Raw genomic sequence first — 18,874 nt, 5'->3', positions numbered from 1 at the left:
AGCCCCAGGCTGCAGGCTGGGAAACGGGGCAGAAAGGGGGGCGGGAAGAAGACAAAGCTTGAGACAGCAGTGCCCCCCAAAATGCTCGAGTCCCTGTTTGTGCGGTCGGCAATCTCCTAGTTCGTTGGGTTTCTGGAACCTGCGAGGCCTGAGGCTGGAGAGGGGGCCTCCCGAGCAGAGCGGGGCAGGAGGGCAGAGACCCCGGACTGACTGGGGCCACCCCCCCAGGTGCAGGGCCAGCGAGGGAGGCAGGGCCACCTGCCAAAATGGAAGGGGCCCCGCCAGCTCGGCCAGGTCAGTGTCGGCCTGACCGCCGCCCCCCAGGAGCCGGGCTCTGCGCCCCCCCCCCCCCCCCGCTCACCTGAGGAACTGGCTGAAGGCCTTGTAGTTGGTCAGCGTGTGGTAGTCGGCCTCCGAGAACAGATAGTCCACGTCGTCCAGGCCCCACTCGGCCATGAGCTGCCCCGAGGACTTGGGCTCCTGCGGACACGGGCCGGAGATGCACTCAGAGGCGGGTCCTAACCCGCACCCCACCCCAGGGTCCCGCCCAGGAGGCCTCGGGCAGGCGGGAGGGGAGGGTCGGGCCCGCACCCAACCGGAGCAGTTCTCAGCACTGAAAACACCTGACAACTTCCAGCCCCAAGCCCTTGATGGGGGACCGGCTCGGACAGCAGTGTATGAGGGGGTGCAGGGCAACGCGCCTGGGGTTAACGTGGGGCTTGGGGTGAGACCATGTGTGTGCCCAGGGCAGGAATAATGGGGCTCACTCTCTGGAGAAATCTATTCGGGGAGTCTGGGCCTGAAGATGAGTGTTAGAGGAGGCAGATGGCCCTGGGGAGGCAGCAGGCTTGGGGAGAAATGAGGCCACCCCGGGATGTCCCCCCTACAGTCATGCATGGACCCCACAAAAGGACAGGCCGCTGCCGGTTCCAGAGCCAGCAAGGTGGGCCTGGCCAGGGTAGGGGCAGGACAGCCCCCGAGGCCCCTCAGGTTCCGCTTCCCTTCCAGGTGGGCATGAGGCCCAGGGAGGAGTGTGGCTTCCCAAGGGCACACGGCAAGCTCATGAGACTGCCCCCCGGTGCCAAGTCACGAGGCCACCCTCGGCTGGCTGGGGGGGCTGGGGGGTTGGGGGGCTGAGCTAGGGGGCGCTGGGCTGGCTGGGGGGCCTGGGCTGGCTGGGAGGGCTGGGTGCGCTGGGCTGGCTGGGGGGGTTAGGGGGGGCTGGGCTGGCTGGGAGTGTGGGGGGGCCTGGGGGGGCTGGGGGGTTGCTGGCTATGAACTTAGACTCTGGAGCCAGTCAGTCACCGCTCTGATCCTGGCTCTGCCACATATTGGCAGTGAGAGGTGGACAAGCTACCTCCCCTCTCTGTACCTCAGTTTCCCCGTCTGTGAAATGGGGATGACAGCACCCACCTCACAGGAGGGAGCGAGTCAGCACAGGTGCATGGAACAGACCTGATTTCCAGCCTGTTCCAGGGAGCCCTGCCCCAGTCCCACCCACTAACCCACTCAGCCAATCAGCACGCGGGGTCTCCAGTGTGGCCACCCGGGACACAGGCCTCTGTCCCGCCCGCTGGATGGGCAGTGAGTGGCCAAGAAGCCCCGAGCTGTCACTGCTGCCATCCTCCTCCGTGCCCAGAGCGTCCAGGCCCCTGTTCTCCGTGACACTTCACAGTGGACCCCTCTCCCACGCCCACCCTGACCCCCACCCCCACCCACACAGCCCCTCCTGGAGGCACACAGCCCGTGGTTCCCACCGGGACACAGAGCAAGCCGACGACACTGTTACGGGATAACCCGAGTCGCCCCCATAAGTTCCCTGTCCACGTCGTCAGGCCCTCGGCTGTTATCTGTCACGGACGACTCACAGCACACCGGCCCACGAGGGCCGTCCCCTGGGGGCCGGACCCCACCGGGCTTCCTGACACCAGGCAGTGACAGCCACCATTTCTGCCTCCCCCCACAGCCACTGCACTAATATTTACGGAGCACTTACCTTTAAGCCCAAACGGAGCCCGGGAGCCTGGTCCTGGGTGGTCCCGGGGGTTCTGGGTGACTTGAGGTCCTCTGGCCTTACCCTCAGCCCCTCCCGCCCGAGGAGCCCCAGGGTGTGGCCTCGGAGGCTCCCACACTTCTGAGCTTTGCCCAGGGGAGCTCTAGGCCCCTCCTCCAGCTCCTGGACTGGCCCTGGGGGGGGGGGGGGGCAGGATCCCAGACCTGGGCTCCCGAACCCGTTCCCCTTCTACTCTAGGCGGAGCTGTCCAGCCGCTTCCTGCTGCAAAGACTCTATTTGCTGGTTTATTTTCCCAAATCGCTCCAAGCAAGAGGCTCCTGACATGAAACTTGAGCTCAAACCAGCCCTCTCTCCAGAAAGAGCTACGCCGCTCCATCAGGCAGGACCTCCAAGAGGCTGAATGGCCTCCTCCCAGACTCCACACCTCACCCATCGTTACTTCAAATGCGTCCGACCTGTGGCTGCAGCATTCCTCACAGGCAGGTGTCCAACCTCCGTACGCGGGCACACGTGCACACAGACCCGTCAGCCAGGACCGCCCCCCCCCCCGCCCCGCCCTGGCTCCCGGGCAGGGAGGCACAGAGGTGACAGCAGGAGGCTCCGCCCTCCAAGCAGGCATGCCTGTGGGAGCCGGGTCCCGCCCGCCGGCCCCAGGGGTTACCTTCAGGCACCCCTCGTCGTTGGCATCCTCATCGTCCCCCTTCTTTTTTCGTTTGGCTTTTTTCTCCTTCTTGTCCTTGAGTTTCTTCTTCTTCTTCTTGTTAGGGGAGTAGTCGCTCCCCTCACTCTCCGACTTCTCTTCCAGATCCTCTTCATTGTCCGACAGCTCGTCATGGCTCCCCTGCAAGGCAAGGGGGACCGTGAGGCCCCGGGGCCCCGAGGCGGCCTGGAGCCCTGGGCGGCCGCCCGCCCCGAGAGCAGCCTCCTGGCAGTCAGCCCTGCCTTCCAGATCGCTAGGCATCTGCTGCTCAGCCCGAAGCCCGAAGCCCAGCCGGAGGGGCTGCCCCAGCCCGCAGCCAAGGGTCTCACCCCGGGGCGGGGCGGTGGAGGAGCGCGCCGGGTCAGGCTTCCCCCCTGGGCCGGCTCTGCGCCTGGGCTGAGGCTCGGGCCCAGCTCCAGTCAGAACCAGGCGTCCAAGGACTTCGGGATTTTAACGAGTCTTGTGTGATGGTGCTGGGACCCAAGAACCCGGAGCAGAGCCGCGATGTGGGGGCCAAAGAGCCAAGTGCACCAGGAAAGCCACGGAGCCGCTGGCTGCACCGAGTCTGGTCCGAGCACCACCCCCCCCCCCTGCTCTGGGTGCAGCCGTGGAACTGTGTGTGCCGAGTGCAGCCCGTGGAACTGTGTGTGCCGAGTGCAGCCCGTGGAACTGCGTGTGCCGAGTGCAGCCCGTGGAACTGTGTGTGATGAATGCAGCCCGTGGAACTGTGTGTGATGAGTGCAGCCCGTGGAACTGTGTGTGATGAGTGCAGCCCGTGGAACTGCGTGTGATGAGTGCAGCCCGTGGAACTGCGTGTGCCGAGTGCAGCCCGTGGAACTGTGTGTGATGAGTGCAGCCCGTGGAACTGCGTGTGATGAGTGCAGCCCGTGGAACTGCGTGTGCCGAGTGCAGCCCGTGGAACTGTGTGTGATGAATGCAGCCCGTGGAACTGCGTGTGGTGAGTGCAGCCCGTGGAACTGCGTGTGATGAGTGCAGCCCGTGGAACTGCGTGTGATGAGTGCAGCCCGTGGAACTGCGTGTGATGAGTGCAGCCCGTGGAACTGCGTGTGCCGAGTGCAGCCCGTGGAACTGCGTGTGGCGAGTGCAGCCCGTGGAACTGCGTGTGATGAGTGCAGCCCGTGGAACTGCGTGTGCCGAGTGCAGCCCGTGGAACTGCGTGTGCCGAGTGCAGCCCGTGGAACTGCGTGTGCCGAGTGCAGCCCGTGGAACTGCGTGTGGCGAGTGCAGCCCGTGGAACTGCGTGTGATGAGTGCAGCCCGTGGAACTGCGTGTGATGAGTGCAGCCCGTGGAACTGCGTGTGATGAGTGCAGCCCGTGGAACTGCGTGTGATGAGTGCAGCCCGTGGAACTGCGTGTGATGAGTGCAGCCCGTGGAACTGCGTGTGATGAGTGCAGCCCGTGGAACTGCGTGTGGCGAGTGCAGCCTGTGACTAACGTCGAGCACACGGCCCAGCTTTGCCTCCTGTGGCCCCAGAAGCTGCTGTGAGGAGCCCAGCTTCCCGCACCCACACCTGCACCCTGGCCGCTGCGTCCAATATGAGACAAGGTCACTGAGGCAGTTCTTAAGCTTGGCTTCTTTGATTTCGTTTCCCCCTCTACACAGGCCTAACATGGCCCATTTATAGGGAGATGCGGTGTTTACAGCCAGAGCACCCGGGAAGGCACTGCCCTCGAGCAAGCTGCTCACTCTCAGCCTTCCCAGGCGGATGCAAATGGATGGCAAAGCCCTCCGCCCCTCCCGGCCAGGCCTGCGGGGGGCGGGGGGGGGGGGTGGTGAGGCTGGGCTGCTGCTCGGGGACCAGCTCGGACCTGTCACCCTCCTGCTGGCTGTTTACTGTGGACAAGGCGAGCAAAAGAGGCGTGGGAGAGACAGAGAAGAACCAGGCGGGACGTGAGCTCCAAACACCGATGGGGAGAGAGGCCTAAGAGAAGGTGAGGAGGGAAGGGGAGGGAGGGAGGGGGGAGGGAGGAGGGAGGGGGAGGGGGGAGGGAGGAGGAGGGGGGAGGGAGGAGGGAGGGAGGGAGGAGGGAGGAGAGGAGGTGCCAAGGAGAGCGGGGTCTTCGGGGGAATCCTGGGAGGCCCCCAGCCCAGCCTCTGCCCGTTGGGACCACACTAAGGAGTTGAGAGTCTTCCCAGGAGGGAGCTCTCCCTGAGGTTCAGCTGGGAAAGGGCCGCCCACGGGCTCCCACACTTTCCGCTCTCCTGGGCGCTCAGCTCCGTCTCCCGCTCCCAAACCTTCGGTGCCGCTCAGAGCAGAGTCAGTGTGCTGGCGGGCGGCCTCCACACCTCTCCTGTGTCCTGGTGCTTCCGGAATGCTGAGTGGCCATGCGGGACCCTGGGACAGGGCAGGTCCTGTGCTGGAGCCCGCCCGGGCAGGACAGCCGCCCATGCCTGGTGGCCACAATGGCCAGCTGGGCCTCAGTCCTTTGGGGAGGTGGGGGTCAGACAGGGGCACCCATTTCTCCCTAGGGTGCAGAGCTCGGCCAGCTTAGAGAGGTCACCCTTGGGGAGACCTGAGAGACAGGCTCCACCCCAGCCCTCGCCCCAGCAAAGCTAAGGGTGGGCGGAGGAGGCCACACACTTCAGCACCATGGACAGCGGCTGTGGGTCCACGGAGGCTGGGACTCCGGCTTGGCCCTCAGCTGCCCTGGGACAGACCCCACAATGCAGACCAGGGGTGAAACGGGAGGGCCCCGCGGTGGGCCCTGGGGCTCCCTGGGGAGGCCACACCACAGAGTGCCTCGGAGCGCTGACCCCCTGACCTCAGCTCCCTCATGGTGATGGGATGCCACCGGGTGGCGAGGGGAGCAAAGGACGCCGTGGAAGAGAAGGCCTGAACACTCCGAAACGGGAGCGTCCCCACGACCGCCCCCACTCTGCTCAGAGGCCAACGACGCGGCCAGGACGGCACACGGGAGGGCACGCCAGCCTCGGGCACTGGTCTCAGCAGATCAGGATGGCGCCTGCGGCCAGGCCACAACCACAGTACATGTGGCGTGGTGCTGAGGGGCTGCCGTGGCCACCCTGAGGGGGCGTGGCCCTGAGCATGTGTGGGAAGCAGGCACTGCCATAGCCCAAGAGCAGGAGAGGCAAGGAGCGGCCAGCACAGCTCCTGCAGAGCACGGAGGGAGGGAGGGAGGGAGGGAGGGAGGGAGGGAGGGAGGGAGGACAAGAGTGATGGAGGGCGGAGGAAAGGAGGAAAGGAGGAAGGGAGGAAAGGAGGGAGGGAGGGGGAGGGAAGGAGGAAGGACAGAAGGGATGGAGGGGGAGGGAGGGGAGGGGGAGGGGCAGCAGGCCTGGCAGAAGCCCCAAGCTGGGCACTGCCAGGAGGGCTGGCCCAGCGTCCGCTCCAGGGCTCCCTGGGAGAGCAGGAGGGCAGACCCCCTGGGGGAATGAGCTGGAGCTTTGGCAGGACATCTCGTTTCAGGGAGGGGAGGACAGCTCCCTCTGCGTCACCCGCACCCCTGCCTGTGCCCTCGCCCTCTCTGTGCCCTGCCTTCTCCCTCAACTAGCAGAGCTGCACCTCCCGGGCCACCCCCACCTGTTCCAGGCTCTCATTCAAGCCACGCCCGGGCTGGGGGAGGGGGAGGGGCAGGAGAGGGCCGTGGGCATCTCTGCACCCAGCTGTCAGGACCCTCTAGAGCTGAGCCTCCTTTCTCTTCCCAAGCCCTGTCCTGGCAGAGAAGGGGCGAGGGAAGGGCAGTGGACAGAGGGGAAGGATGATGGAGAACCCGGATCGGTTCTGAATCTTGAAACTGACGGAGGGGGAGCTGCAGGCCGAGCCAAGGTCAGGGAGAAGCAGCAGCGCGGAGGGAGCGACAAAGCCCTGACCAGCCTCGGCCGGAGCTGCAGGCTCTCAGAGTCAGGCCGGCAGCGGGCTGTGACCCTGAGGCTCCCGGTGGGGCTGTGACCTCGGGCATGCCTGTGGGGCGTGCGCTTGGTGTAGAACCTCAGTGGACTTGGGAGTCCCCCACAGAAGCCACTGCAAAGCTGCCTGAGCCGCTACGCCCAGGGCGTGGGTGCCAGCAGCTGGGGGCCGGCAGGAGGGGTCTCTGCCCTGAGCCCCAGGCCCACGGCGGACGGGGCGTGCCCCCAGAGCAGGCCCGGGGACCCCGAGTGAGCAGTCCCTTCCTCCCCCAGCTCTGCAGATGTTTCTGGATCTAGGCCTCCCGTCTCCCCCCTCTCCCTTCCCCCCCTGCCCAGCGCTCAGCACACGGCACATCCTGAAAAATGAGGCGTTTAAACCCAAAAGGAAGGACGCAGAGAGCTGGTCATTCTCAATTTGGGGTCCTTCAAGATGGAGAGGGAAAAGGAATCAGATATGAGCCTCCCCATTCACGACTGTTATAAACAGTTATAATTTAGCACTGAATAATTGGTTGCTATGGCAACGCTGCAGTACAGGTGGAAATCATCTCTCCCTCCTGCGCTGGGTCTGACAAGGAGCTTCATCTACATGTGCTCAGGCTCTGGCCCCAGTCCGGTTCCTTTATGTAAATCAGAGTCCCGGACTCGCTGCCCGCCTCCTCCCCCCCCACACACACAGGAAAACAAGACTGCCGCCCCCACCCCTCTCCTGCCTCCACCACCGCCCGCCTGTCGTGGGGCCACCTGGTTGGAGGTGGAGGGGAGCAAAGGTTGCAATTCCCTTCCCCACGCCCCGAGGACCCAGGTCTCGGGAGAGGGTGGGACCCTGTCCTCTGAACACAGCATGTTCCAGACCCCCCAGAGGGCCAGCTGGCCAAGCCAGGCGCTCCGGAATGCAGGGGAGGGGGCAGCACCAGCCAGGGGTCGCTGTGGGGGCCTGTCGGGCACTGCCCGGTCATCTGCAGACCTCCAGCCCCCCCCGGCTGCACCCCTTTGGAGAACCTGAACTGCATCTCAGTAGAGAGAGGAAGGAGAGAGTGTGAGGAAGAGAGGAGAGGGAGAGTGGAGAGAATGGGAGAGAGAAGGAGAGGGGGAGAGAGGGGGGGGAGAGAGGAGAAGAAAAGGACAGGGAGGGGGAGGGGAGGGAATGGGGGAGGGGTGGAAAGAAGCAAGAAGAGAGCAAGGAGACAGGAGAGAGCAAGAGATGGGTACGGAGAGGCCCAGCGGAGACGGACTGAAGACACAGACAGACAGACAGACCAGAGCCAGAGAGACATGCGTGCTTATGTGGGTCCAGAAGAAGGGGGAGGCCTGAGTAATGGGGCGCTGGACATGGGGAGGCAAGCACCAGCCCCCCCACCAGCATCCCTCCACCCCAGCCGCCAGTCCACCATGTCCAGACACTGCCCACCTCCACCCTCCTCCTGGCCAGGGCAGTGGGGAGGGTCCTGCTGTACCCTGGGCCCTGCCTGGGGCAGGGAGAGGAGGAAGGGGGTGCCCACAGGCCCGTGGCACCCCTCGTGGTCCCTTGTTTGGGTTTGGGAATTGGGGAGACCCAGCCTGAGGCCGAGGACCCGCAGGTGGCCTCTGTGCTGACCCAGCCCCTGCCCAGGCCCATAAAGCGGCCGTGAGAGAGAACGCTCAGGAGGCGCTGGGAGGGCCGGGACGGCACAGCACAACGACGCTCCCATCCCACACCGTGGGCGCCCGCCTCTTTGGAGCATCCTCCCTGGCCCTCCAGGTGGCCCCGAGGGGACGTGGTGGTGTGCACCCCATTCTACAAACAGGGAAGTGGGTGTGGCGGCTCGGAGATGAGCTTGCCCGTCACACAGTGACACAGCTGAGATCTGCCCGGGGCTGGCAGCGTGTCCAGCCCTGTCCCCTGGCCCAGGTCTCCCCAGGACGGCCCCTGAACATCCGCTCAGTCAGGACACGTCCTGGAAAGGTGTCTGTTCACACCACTCAGCCCTGTGCTTCCGGCTCAGTCAGTCTCACAGCCCCCTGCAGGCGCGGCCTGGTCTCCCCCTGCAGGCCCGGTCTCCCCTGCAGGCGCGGCCCGGTCTCCCCCTGCAGGCCCGGCCCAGCCCAGTCTCCCCCTGCAGACCCGGCCCAGTCTCCCCCTGCAAACCCGGCCCGGTCTCCCCCTGCAGGCCTGGTCTCCCCTGCAGACCCGGCCCAGTCTCCCCCTGCAGGCCCGGCCCAGCCCAGTCTCCCCCTGCAGACCCGGCCCAGTCTCCCCCTGCAAACCCGGCCCGGTCTCCCCCTGCAGGCCTGGTCTCCCCTGCAGGCCCGGCCCAGTCTCCCCCTGCAGGCCCGGCCCAGTCTCCCCCTGCAGGCCTGGCCCAGTCTCCCCCTGCAGGCCTGGTCTCCCCTGCAGGCCCGGCCCAGTCTCCCCCTGCAGGCCTGGCCCAGTCTCCCCCTGCAGGCCCGGCCCGGCCCGGTCTCCCCCTGCAGGCCCAGGGGTGCCAAGGCCGCCACAGGCCCCCAGCCCCACGCACCTCCTTCTTCTTCCGCTTCCCTTTGGACCTGCCCTCCTTGAGCTTCTTGGCTTTCTTCTTCTTGGGGAGGCTCACGGGCTCCTCGGGGAAGAAGTCCTCGAAGCCCTCAAGGCCGTCGTCGTCTTCTGGGGGAACAGGAGGGGGTTACCCCGCACTCCCCTCTGGGAGGCCCCACTGGGTCAGCAGCTCCTCCCAGCCGCACCCTCACCCTCACCCCCTGCCCGGACAGGCCCCGCCCAGCCCTCGCCCCCTCGTGGGCACAGACCCGTGAGGAAGCCCAGCTCCGGTGGGCCAGCTCCCGCACCTGGGACCTCTCCTTCCCACAGGAACCCGGATGCTACCAACACGCGCCCCGCCCCGCCCCGCCTGCCCCTGTAGGACAGCGCTCAGGAAGCACCCTGCCGAGCCGTGAGCGACTAGGAGAGGCCTCGTGGACATGGCTCTCCCGGGAGAACGCAGCCCCACCATCACCAAGCCATCTCCCGGGGCCAGGCCGTCTCCGCCCTCGAGGCCCAGGTGTGGCTGGGAGAAGGCTGGGGGGAAGGGGGCATCACCCAGGACCAGGGAGTTGAACAGCAAGTACCTGGGGTTTGAGGAAGGTACTGGGGCCCCTTAATGGGAAATCGAAGACCACACTGCCTCTCCCCCCACATGTACACACACCCACACAGGTACACACACCCACACAGGGACACACAGGGACACCCCCAACACACCCACACAGGGACACACAGGGACACCCCCAACACACCCACACAGGGACACACACCCACACAGGGACACCCATCCACACAGGGACACACACCCACACAGGGACACCCCCAACACATCCACACAGGGACACACACCCACACAGGGATACCTCCATCACACCCACACAGGGACACACACCCACACAGGGATACCTCCATCACACCCACACAGGTGCACCACCATCAGATCCACACAGGTACACCCCTGTCACACCCACACAGGCACCCACACACACAGCTATACCCTCACCACACCACCCACACAGGTACACACACGCACACAGGTACACACCCCTGTCACACCCACACAGGTACACACACCCACAAAGGTGCACACCCCTGTCACGCCCACAGAGGCAGTGAGCCCTGAGCTGCTGGGAACCAAACCTGGGTCACCGAGGGGAGAAGGGGGAGGGTCCCTTTGGGGGCGAACACAGCAGGAAGACACTGCAACACAAACCACCCAAACCAGAGACGCATCAGTCCCCCCAGACCCGTGGTCGGCAAACCGCGGCTCGTGAGCCACATGCGGCTCTTTGGCCCCTTGAGTGTGGCTCCTCCACAAAATACCACGGCCTGGGCAAGTCTATTTTGAAGAAGTGACGTTAGAAGAAGTTTAAGTTTAAAAAATTTGGCTCTCAAAAGAAATTTCAGTCGTTGTCCTGTTGATATTTGGCTCTGCTGACTGATGAGTTTGCTGACCACTGCCCCAGACCAAGGAAGCTTCCAGAAAGAACCCCCAGGAGTCCAGAAAAGGGGCCCATGATAGAGTGAGCGCTCCATGCCAGCTGGGGCCCCATGTGCCAAAGCCAGCCTGCCCCCCCCCCCCCGTCCCTCAGTGCCCACAGGCGCCGTTCAGGGGGCGAGAGCCGCCCCGGTGGGCGCACCGCAGGGAGCCTCAGCCTGAGGACTGCTCCCCAGGGGACCCCGAGGAGGGTGGAGTCCAGGGACCCCAAAGGCTTTCTCTGGGAAAGGGGGAGCGCTAGGGAAACATGTCAAAGGGACAAGGCCCCCCACCCCCCAGGAACCTTCTATGTTGGTGACTGGCCATGTCAGACCCGCACGCCACAGACACAAGTGTGCACCCAGGACACACCAGCACCCAGCCCCCTGTCCTCCACATGGGCACCCCCACGCCCGCCTGGGACGCCCTGCCCGCCCCCCCCCCCCCCCCGTCCCCAAGGCGGAGGGGAAAGGCCCCACCCTGGCCTCGTGGCTCCCGTTGCCACCCGCTGGGAGCAGCTAGGGGCGCTGGTGACTCTGGGCCCAGCGGGTGGCCCTCCCACACCCACGGCCACGGCCTGGTTCCCACACGTCCCACGCCTACCCGCAGAGGCGGGACTGCCCCAGCCTGGGCCCCTCTGCTCCGGGGCCTCCTCCAGGGCAGCCAGGGACCTGGCACCTCCCCACCCCGGGCACAAGGGCCCCTGCCTTGTACGCGCCCCCATCCTGCGGGCAAACAGAGGCGGCGGCCCGAGCGTGGCCCGAGTGCCCTGACCAGCAGCGAGGGCACCGCTGAGCACCGGGCCACGCGGAAGGCACAGCTGCTGTGGCCTAGGCCTGGGCTGCGGGCACAGGGCGGGCACCGCGGGGACCACCGGGGTGGGTGTGGGCGGGCTGAGGCCAGACGAGGGATCTGTCCCTGAGCCCTGATGGGGGAGGGGCAGGCATTGTTGGGCCAGTTGAAAAGGGGTACGGGGACCCCCAGAGTCGTCCCAGGGGGCAGTGACGGGCTGGCTGGGAGCCAGGCTGGGGATCGGAGCCTGTCCACGCCGGCCCACCCGCCTCCCCTCCCCACGCCGCAGGGAGCCGCCAGGGCAGAGCCGCCCCCGCGCCCAGACAATGCCCAGCGCTTATGCAACAGGCTCGGCTGACGTCACGGGGAGGGGGCCTCCCCCGCCGCCTCCCGCCGCCTCCCGCCGCGGGGCAGTCCCCCAGGCGGGAAAGGCCACTGAGTGACCAGCGGACAGACAGGGAGACCCCGGCGGCTGCAGGGGTTCTAGAAGGAAGCCTGGGCGGAGGGGGCACACGCAGCCCTCACCCACGTCCAGAACACGCCTCCGAGGGTAAGGCCGTCCCTCTGCCCAGGGCCCAGCACCACCTGCTGACGGAACCCTCCTGGCGACGCTCCAGGCTGGCACGGGGAGGGGACCCCACCTGCTCACGCCCTCTCCCTCCCGCTTCGGTGGCCCTGAGGACACCAGGCTGACCTTCTGGGACCCTGCCCCCCCTCGCCATTCCCTCTCCGCCTCCTCTCCCACAGGGACCCCCAGCTGTCTCAGACCAGACCTGGGGAGTCCTCCAAGCAGCACTTCCCGCCACCACCCCTCCCGGCCCTGGCCTGGGCCCTCCTCCGGGAGCGCAGCCGCGGGAAGGTGAGGCCGCTCACCCAGGGGGAGAAGAGGCCTCGTCCTCCCTGTCCTGCCCGTTCCTGGCGGCTCTCAGCCCTCGGCCGCCGGGCAGTGCCCTCCGCACCAGCCTGCCCTCCAGCCAGGGCGCCATCGATCCAAGCAAGACTATACTCAGGACCCATCAGCCTGCTCTCTCTCCACCTGCCGGGCTCCCAGGCCAGAGCCGGCGGGGGAGGGGCGGGGGACCATGGGGACAGAGCGACCAGGCAAAGAGGGGTCCTGCGTTCTCTCAGTCCGCCCCAGCCCCTTGCCAGCTCCCTGCACAGGCTCAGGCTCAGGCTCGGCCCCAGGCCCTGCGGGGTGCAGCCGTGAGCTGGGCGGGCCCTCCTCGGGGTAACACGTGAGAACAGTGAACGTTCCCACATCCCCCCGTGCCAGGCACGGCAGGTGGCACTGGGCGATGGCACTGTCACCCCCGTGCGGCGGGGAAACCGAGGCTCCGAGGGTCTCGCACTTGCCCGCATCTGTTTCGCAGCTGGCAGGTGACAGAGCCAGAATGGTCCCCACCCTCCCCTCCCCCCCTGCCCCTCCCTCCGGGCACAGGGCCCTCCCAGGCTCAGACCTTCCCCGGGGTTACTCAGGAAGCGTTTAAGCTTAACCAGCATGGTCTGTGCCAAGCTTGGGGCCGCGCCCTGGGGACTCCGAGGGGACTCCGGCCACCCCTGGCCGGGAAGATCATGCGGGGTCCCTCGGGCCCAGCAGCCCAGCCCCAGGGAGCTTTGCAAACACAAGGTCGTCAGAGCCCAAGACGAACATGATAGCAGAGAGAAAGGTCGGGTCCTCTGCTGTGAGATGCTCACAGGATTGGGGTTCCCAAGCCGGGAGCCGGGCCAGGGGCTCCATCGCCGGGAGCCGGAAAGGCCAGCACAGCGGCCAGCGATGGGGCCCCAGCTCGGCGCCACCTCTCCGGCCTGGGCAGGGGCTGCTTCCACTCCCCACCCAGCCCGGCACCCCGCCGGGCACACGCCCACCTGGTGCCAGCGGGAGGGGCAGGGGAGCACAGGCCTCAACCCCAGCCCTTCCCATGGGGGTCGCCCCCCTGCGCCCATCTTTTCACCCTTCGAATGAGCTTGTCACTGCGGCCTCACAGGTGACGGAAATGTGACGCTGGAATGGAAGTGCCAAGGCCATGCCCAGGGGGTGCCCGGCGGCGGCGGCAGCGTCAGGGAGGCCCGGCCCGGTCAGGACAGCAGGAGCCGAGGGGGGGGGGGGGCTCTGGTTCAGGCTCTGCTGGGCCGGGGGTCTCAGGGCTACCCCAGGGCTGGCCCAGACAAGGCTCCCATCAGTCCTCGGAGAGCCCCCCTCTGACCTCACAGGCCCTCTGCTGATAATGGGGGGGCGGAGGGATACTCCCGCCCAAGAGAGGATTAATAATTTATTTATGACATTTAACAAAACCCAGACATCACCTCACTGGTGTCTCATCAAAGAAAGCCTCAGACCTGAGCACGCTGGGCAGGCAGGTGGGGGTGGGGCGGGGAGTAGGTGAGGCTTTCACCTAAGGGACTGGGGAGGGGGTGAAGGGGGGGAGGCAGAGCCCTGGTGGGAGGAGGAGGAGGGAGGGGCAAGGAGCGGGGAGATGGGTAACACACCAGCAGGGCCAGGAAAGAAGGGACGAGAGAGAGGCCAGCCATGACTCAGGGAGACAGACCACAGAGCCGGACACAGGGCTGGAGGGGGGGGGGAGGAAGGGGGGAGAGAGAGAGAGAGAGAGAGAGAGAGAGATGAGAACAGAGCCAAAGAGATAAGGTGGAAAGTCTCAAAAGTTTTACCCGCTAAAGCCCCAGGGAGTGAGACACGCCACACTGTGTACAGGAGCTCGCCAGAGAAGACAGTCGGGAAATGTATGCTGGGTCAATGGATGGATGGATGGAGAGTGGGGAGGGTGCAGGGGTGTGTGGATGGAGAGTGGGGAGGTGCAGGGGTGGGTGGATGGAGAGTGGGGAGGGTACAGGGGGGATGGATGGAGAGTGAGAGGGTGCAGGGGGGATGGATGGAGAGTGGGGAGGTACAGGGGGGATGGATGGAGAGTGGGGAGGTGCAGGGGGGATGGATGGAGAGTGGGGAGGTACAGGGGTGGGTGGATGGAGAGTGGGGAGGTGCAGGGGTGGGTGGATGGATGGAGAGTGGGGAAGGTGCAGGGGGGATGGATGGAGGGAGGGGAGGGTGCAGGGGGGATGGATGGAGAGTGGGGAGGTGCAGGGGGGATGGATGGAGAGAGGGGAGGGTGCAGGGGGGATGGATGGAGAGTGGGGAGGTGCAGGGGGGATGGATGGAGAGTGGGGAGGGTGCAGGGGGGATGGATGGAGAGTGGGGAGGTGCAGGTGTGGGTGGATGGATGGAGAGTGGGGAGGGTGCAGGGGGGATGGATGGAGAGTGGGGAGGTGCAGGTGTGGGTGGATGGATGGAGAGTGGGGAGGGTGCAGGGGGGATGGATGGAGAGTGGGGAGGTGCAGGTGTGGGTGGATGGATGGAGAGTGGGGAGGTGCAGGGGGGATGGATGGAGACTGGGGAGGTGCAGGGGGGATGGATGGAGAGTGGGGAGGGTGCAGGGGTGGGTGGATGGAGAGAGGGGAGGGTGCAGGGGGGATGGATGGAGAGTGAGAGGGTGCAGGGGGATGGATAGAAGTAGGTGATGTGGGAGGTGGCTGGTGAGTGGATGGTTGGTTGGTTGGTCTTGGGGTGAGATGGTAGATGTTTGGTGGGAGGGTGGACACATGGGTGGGTGGGTCCATAATTGACGGGTGGGTGGGTGAGTGCGGTGATGAAGGGACAGACGGCTCTTAGTCTCTGATTCACAGAGTGAGGCACATACCCCACAGGCCAAGCCACTGGGCAAACTCTGCGGCCACTGTGCCTCCCTCCGCCCAATAAGGAGTGTTAAACACTATGGGGCCCCCTGGGACACCCCACACCCACCTTCCCCAGCGGGGGGAGGGGCAAGCTAGGACGGTGTGGCCCTGGGAGCATGCTGGCCTCACTCCCTCCTGGCCCCTGGGCTCCAGGAAGCCTAAGATGCCCGTGGCTGGGCCAGTCCCGCGGGCACGGGGCACAGAGGCCACTCCATGCCTCCCTCCCGCCAGCCCCGCCGTGGCCTCCCACTCCCACCCTCCTCCCGCCCAGCCTCCCCACCCGCCGCTTACGGGGTGAGAGCATCTCCGTGGGGAAGGCAGTCGGCTGCCCCCCGGGGTGGTGCTCGGTCTAGCAGCCACAGAGTCCTGGGCGCCTCTGCCGGGCGGGCACTGTGACCTAAATGTTCCACCGGCCCGGCTCACCGGTCCTCACAATAACCCTCTGTGAGGTAGCCGGCCCAGGTCCCCATTCCACAAGTGGGGACACTGAGGCAGAGGGGCTGGGAATCGCCCCAAGCCCGGCAGCTGGCCAGCAGAGCCGGGACCCGGCTGCTCTTGGGCGCTTGCTTTGCCTGCTTCCGTCCCCCTCACCAGCACCGGCACCACCGGCACCGGCACCACCACGAGGGTGTGGCAGCTGCTGGTCCTGAGCCGGAGAGGCCGGCACCCAGCCAGCCGTGCCCCTGGAGCAGGCTTGCCCACCTGCCTCTCCCGCCGGGGCTGGTTGGGCAAAGCGCCGCGTGGGGAACCAGAGGGGGAGGGGGAGACGGGCGAGCGGAAAGAAAGTGGGTTTGACAAGTAACAAGTCCGACTGTTGCAGATCCAGACTCAGCGTGACAGCCCCAGCCCGCCAGCTCCCGCTGCAAACAGGCGTCGGAACCCGCCGGCTCCGGGCCCACACAGGGCACGGCCAGGGCTCTGGCCACGGCCGCAGAGCTGCTGTGACGGAGGGCGCGGGGGCCGCTGGGCCTGGGCCGGGGCTGTCACGGTGTCCAGGGGCCAGGGGTGACCCAGGGACTCGCGGCCCCCAGACCTCGAGGCCACAGCCATCTCTTGAGCATTCGCAGTGCCGGGTGCCGGGCACAGCTGGTGACCGAGGGGGTCACACTCCAAGGGAGCCCGCCGGGAGCAGCAGTCCGGGGAGGAGGCAGCGCACCACGTAACAAACGCAGGAGCAGGGTCAGGGGCAACGGGTGGGCTGCACGGGAGCTGGAGGTCAAGCCTCCAGGTGGTGACCTTGAGCTGGACCTGATGACAGGGAGGCGGCGAGCAGGTGGAGGTCATGGCCAGTGCTCACGGGCAGCGGGAGCTGGGGGCCCAGAAGCAGCACGGAGGCCAGCGTGCCTGTGGAGTGTGCACAGGGCAGGGGGGAAGCCATCCGCGCCGCGGGGTCGGGGCCTGATTGTGGGACGGAGGTGACCCGGCTGCTGGGTGGAGGGTGGGCAGCGAGGACTGGTTAGGAGGCTCCGGAGGGGACCAGCAGGAGGGGACAGTGGCTGGAACCAGGGACATGGAGAGAAGCGGGGGCTTGGGAGGCTCGGGTGGGGGGGTACGTGAGGTCTTGCTGGTGGAGGGGACTGCAGCCCTCAGGCCACAGGGGCCGAAGCAGGCCCTCCCCTCTGCAGGGCCTGGGGTTCCTGGGGCCTCGGGGCCAGCCTCCCCCACCCTGGAGCCGAGGGCACAAGCAGCGGGGGAGGGAGACCAGGCGGTGGGCAGGTGACGCTGACCGGGCCCCGGGGCTCTGGCCCACGCACAGGGAGCTGGGTGTCACAGCCTGAGGGCACTTCCGGCCCCTCCCCTGCCCACAGTGAGCACCGTGACACGACCAGGCAGAGTCTTCAGGAGAAGGGGACGGGGGCCCCACCAGGGGTCGGTGAAGTCCCCGGAATAAGCCTGTTGACGCGTGTTCAGTTGTCCACTGTCCCCCTAAGTGCCGCGTGGGGCCCCGCCCGGAGCACCCCGGAGAGCGGCTCACCGAGCAGCCCGCCCCGGGTAGGACACGGCCATGTTCCCCTGCCTGTGCCGGCCTCTGCGTTCCTCCCAGGAAATGCGGCTAATTCCCTGGATCGGGCCCCGCCCGTGTGGCCACCTCACCCCCATTCCTCTCGCCCCAGCAGGTGCTTCGCAAAGTTGGCCAGACTGTCTGAAAGGTGGGGTGAGGCTGGGCTCCAGCAGGGGCCCGGCTCCCGTGTCAAAGCAGGCACACAGGCAGGGAGGGAGGAGGCCCTGTGGGCATGCCCCCCCCCCGAGGGGCCCCCTCACTGGGAAGACAGAGCGGCCTGGGCAGCTGCTGCCCGCTGGGCCCTCCTCACCTCCTGCACAGGAGTTGGGGTACCAACTTGTGGCCTATTCTTTCCCCTGGCGAGGCACACGACTGGGCCAGGGAGCCCCTGGGCGGCCCACAGGTCTCCCCGGCACAGGAGGCCCAGGAGGGAGGGAGGCAGGCCCTGGCCAGCTGTGCCAGGCGGGGGACTGTCCCAGAGAAACGGGGAGCGGTCAGCTGAAGGCTGTCACGCAGGCTCCATGTTTATGCTGCTGAGAGGGAGGCGAGGAGGGCGGAGGCCGGGCCGGGCCCACAGCAGGCAGGTGGGCAGGGAGGCACCTTCTGCCCGGCGGTCACCGAGGCTGCGCCCCGCAAAGTGCTTGGGAGCGGCTCACAGCCCGGGCTGGGCACGGGGAGCAGGAGTCGGAGCCCACAGCCCCAGCCGCGGCCCTCGTGGGCCTGAAGGAGGCGGTTCCAGCCGGGGCTCTCACGGGGTCCCCACGCGCGGCCCGTCCGAGCCCCACGCCCGGCCCCACCCAGCCCGCCCTGCAGCCGAGAGGGCCCAGCCCCCGGGCGGCCGGAGGCGCGCAGGGCGAGAGCGAGGGGTGAGCGGCTCCGGGAGCCGAGCGAGATTCCGCCCCCTTCAAGGGCACGCGGCTGACCCCGGGCGCCGCGCCCCTCCCCACCGGGCGCCCGGCGCAGCCCCCGCCCCCCGCACGGTCCTCCGAGTGGCGCCCGGTGGCCCCGATCGCGGCCGCCCGCGCCGCGCCCCTGCGCCCTTGGCGGTGCGGAGCCAGCGGGGCGGGAGCGCAGCCTGGAGCCGGGCACCCCCGCCCGCGCCGCCCGCGCCGCCCGCCGGTCCTCGAGCCCCACGGCCCGGCCCCGGCCGGCGCCCCGCTCACCTGACATCTCGTCCTCGTTCTCCATCTGGTCCGCGAACAGCCGCGGCAGCGCCTCCTCGGTGCCCAGCGGGCCCCGCATGCCCGGCGCGGGGGGGAGGGGAGGTGGGCGCCCCCCCTCCCGCCGGGCGCGGTGCCAGCCTTAACCCGTACGCTGCCGGACCGGTGAGCGCGGCGGGCGAGGCGGCCTCGGCGAGAAGATGGCGGCCGCCAGCCCCCCCACCCCCCCAAACCTCCACCCTCCCGTCTCGACCCCCCTCCTCTAGGCCGCCTTCGCTCTGCGCCCGCAAAGCCCGGGCCGCTCCGCCCACCGCGCCCCGCAGCCGAGTCCGCAGCCGGCGAGGGTGGCGGTGGCAGCGCGGGCGGCACGGCGGCACGGCGGGGGGGCGCACACATGCCCGGATTGTGACGTCCAGTCTGGTTGCTGTGGCAACCCCATCCCATCGTTCCGGCAGCACGACTAGTTAACAGCAGAGAACAAGTTGGGGACTAGTCCGGAGCCTCTGGGTGCAGGGAGGGGGCCGAGCGCCCCGGGAGGAGGAGCCGTCGAGGGCCCCGCGCGCCAGGGGACCCGACGGCCGGCCGAGCGGGCAGCT

The 18,874-nt window shown here is 67.4% G+C and overlaps 1 protein-coding gene across 1 annotated transcript in view; it reads right to left on the bottom strand.

The window, feature by feature from the left end:
* CHD5 (chromodomain helicase DNA binding protein 5) overlaps positions 1-18,360 on the bottom strand; it is a gene marked incomplete at both ends in the record, with an annotated part of 54,184 nt that extends 35,824 nt beyond the window's left edge. The window contains 4 exons of the mRNA XM_079776411.1: positions 362-480; positions 2,676-2,855; positions 9,102-9,226; positions 18,282-18,360. Of these exons, the coding sequence (XP_079632537.1) occupies positions 362-480; positions 2,676-2,855; positions 9,102-9,226; positions 18,282-18,360 (503 nt within the window). The remainder of the gene's footprint in view (positions 1-361; positions 481-2,675; positions 2,856-9,101; positions 9,227-18,281) is intronic.
* Between the last annotated feature and the right edge of the window lie 514 nt (positions 18,361-18,874).

The sequence above is a fragment of the Cnephaeus nilssonii genome (assembly GCF_951640355.1).
Source record: "Cnephaeus nilssonii genome assembly, chromosome: 7".
Classification (NCBI taxonomy): domain Eukaryota; kingdom Metazoa; phylum Chordata; class Mammalia; order Chiroptera; family Vespertilionidae; genus Cnephaeus; species Cnephaeus nilssonii.
The sequence above is the reverse complement of the archived record's forward strand: the minus strand, read 5'-3'. Positions and strand labels throughout refer to the sequence as shown.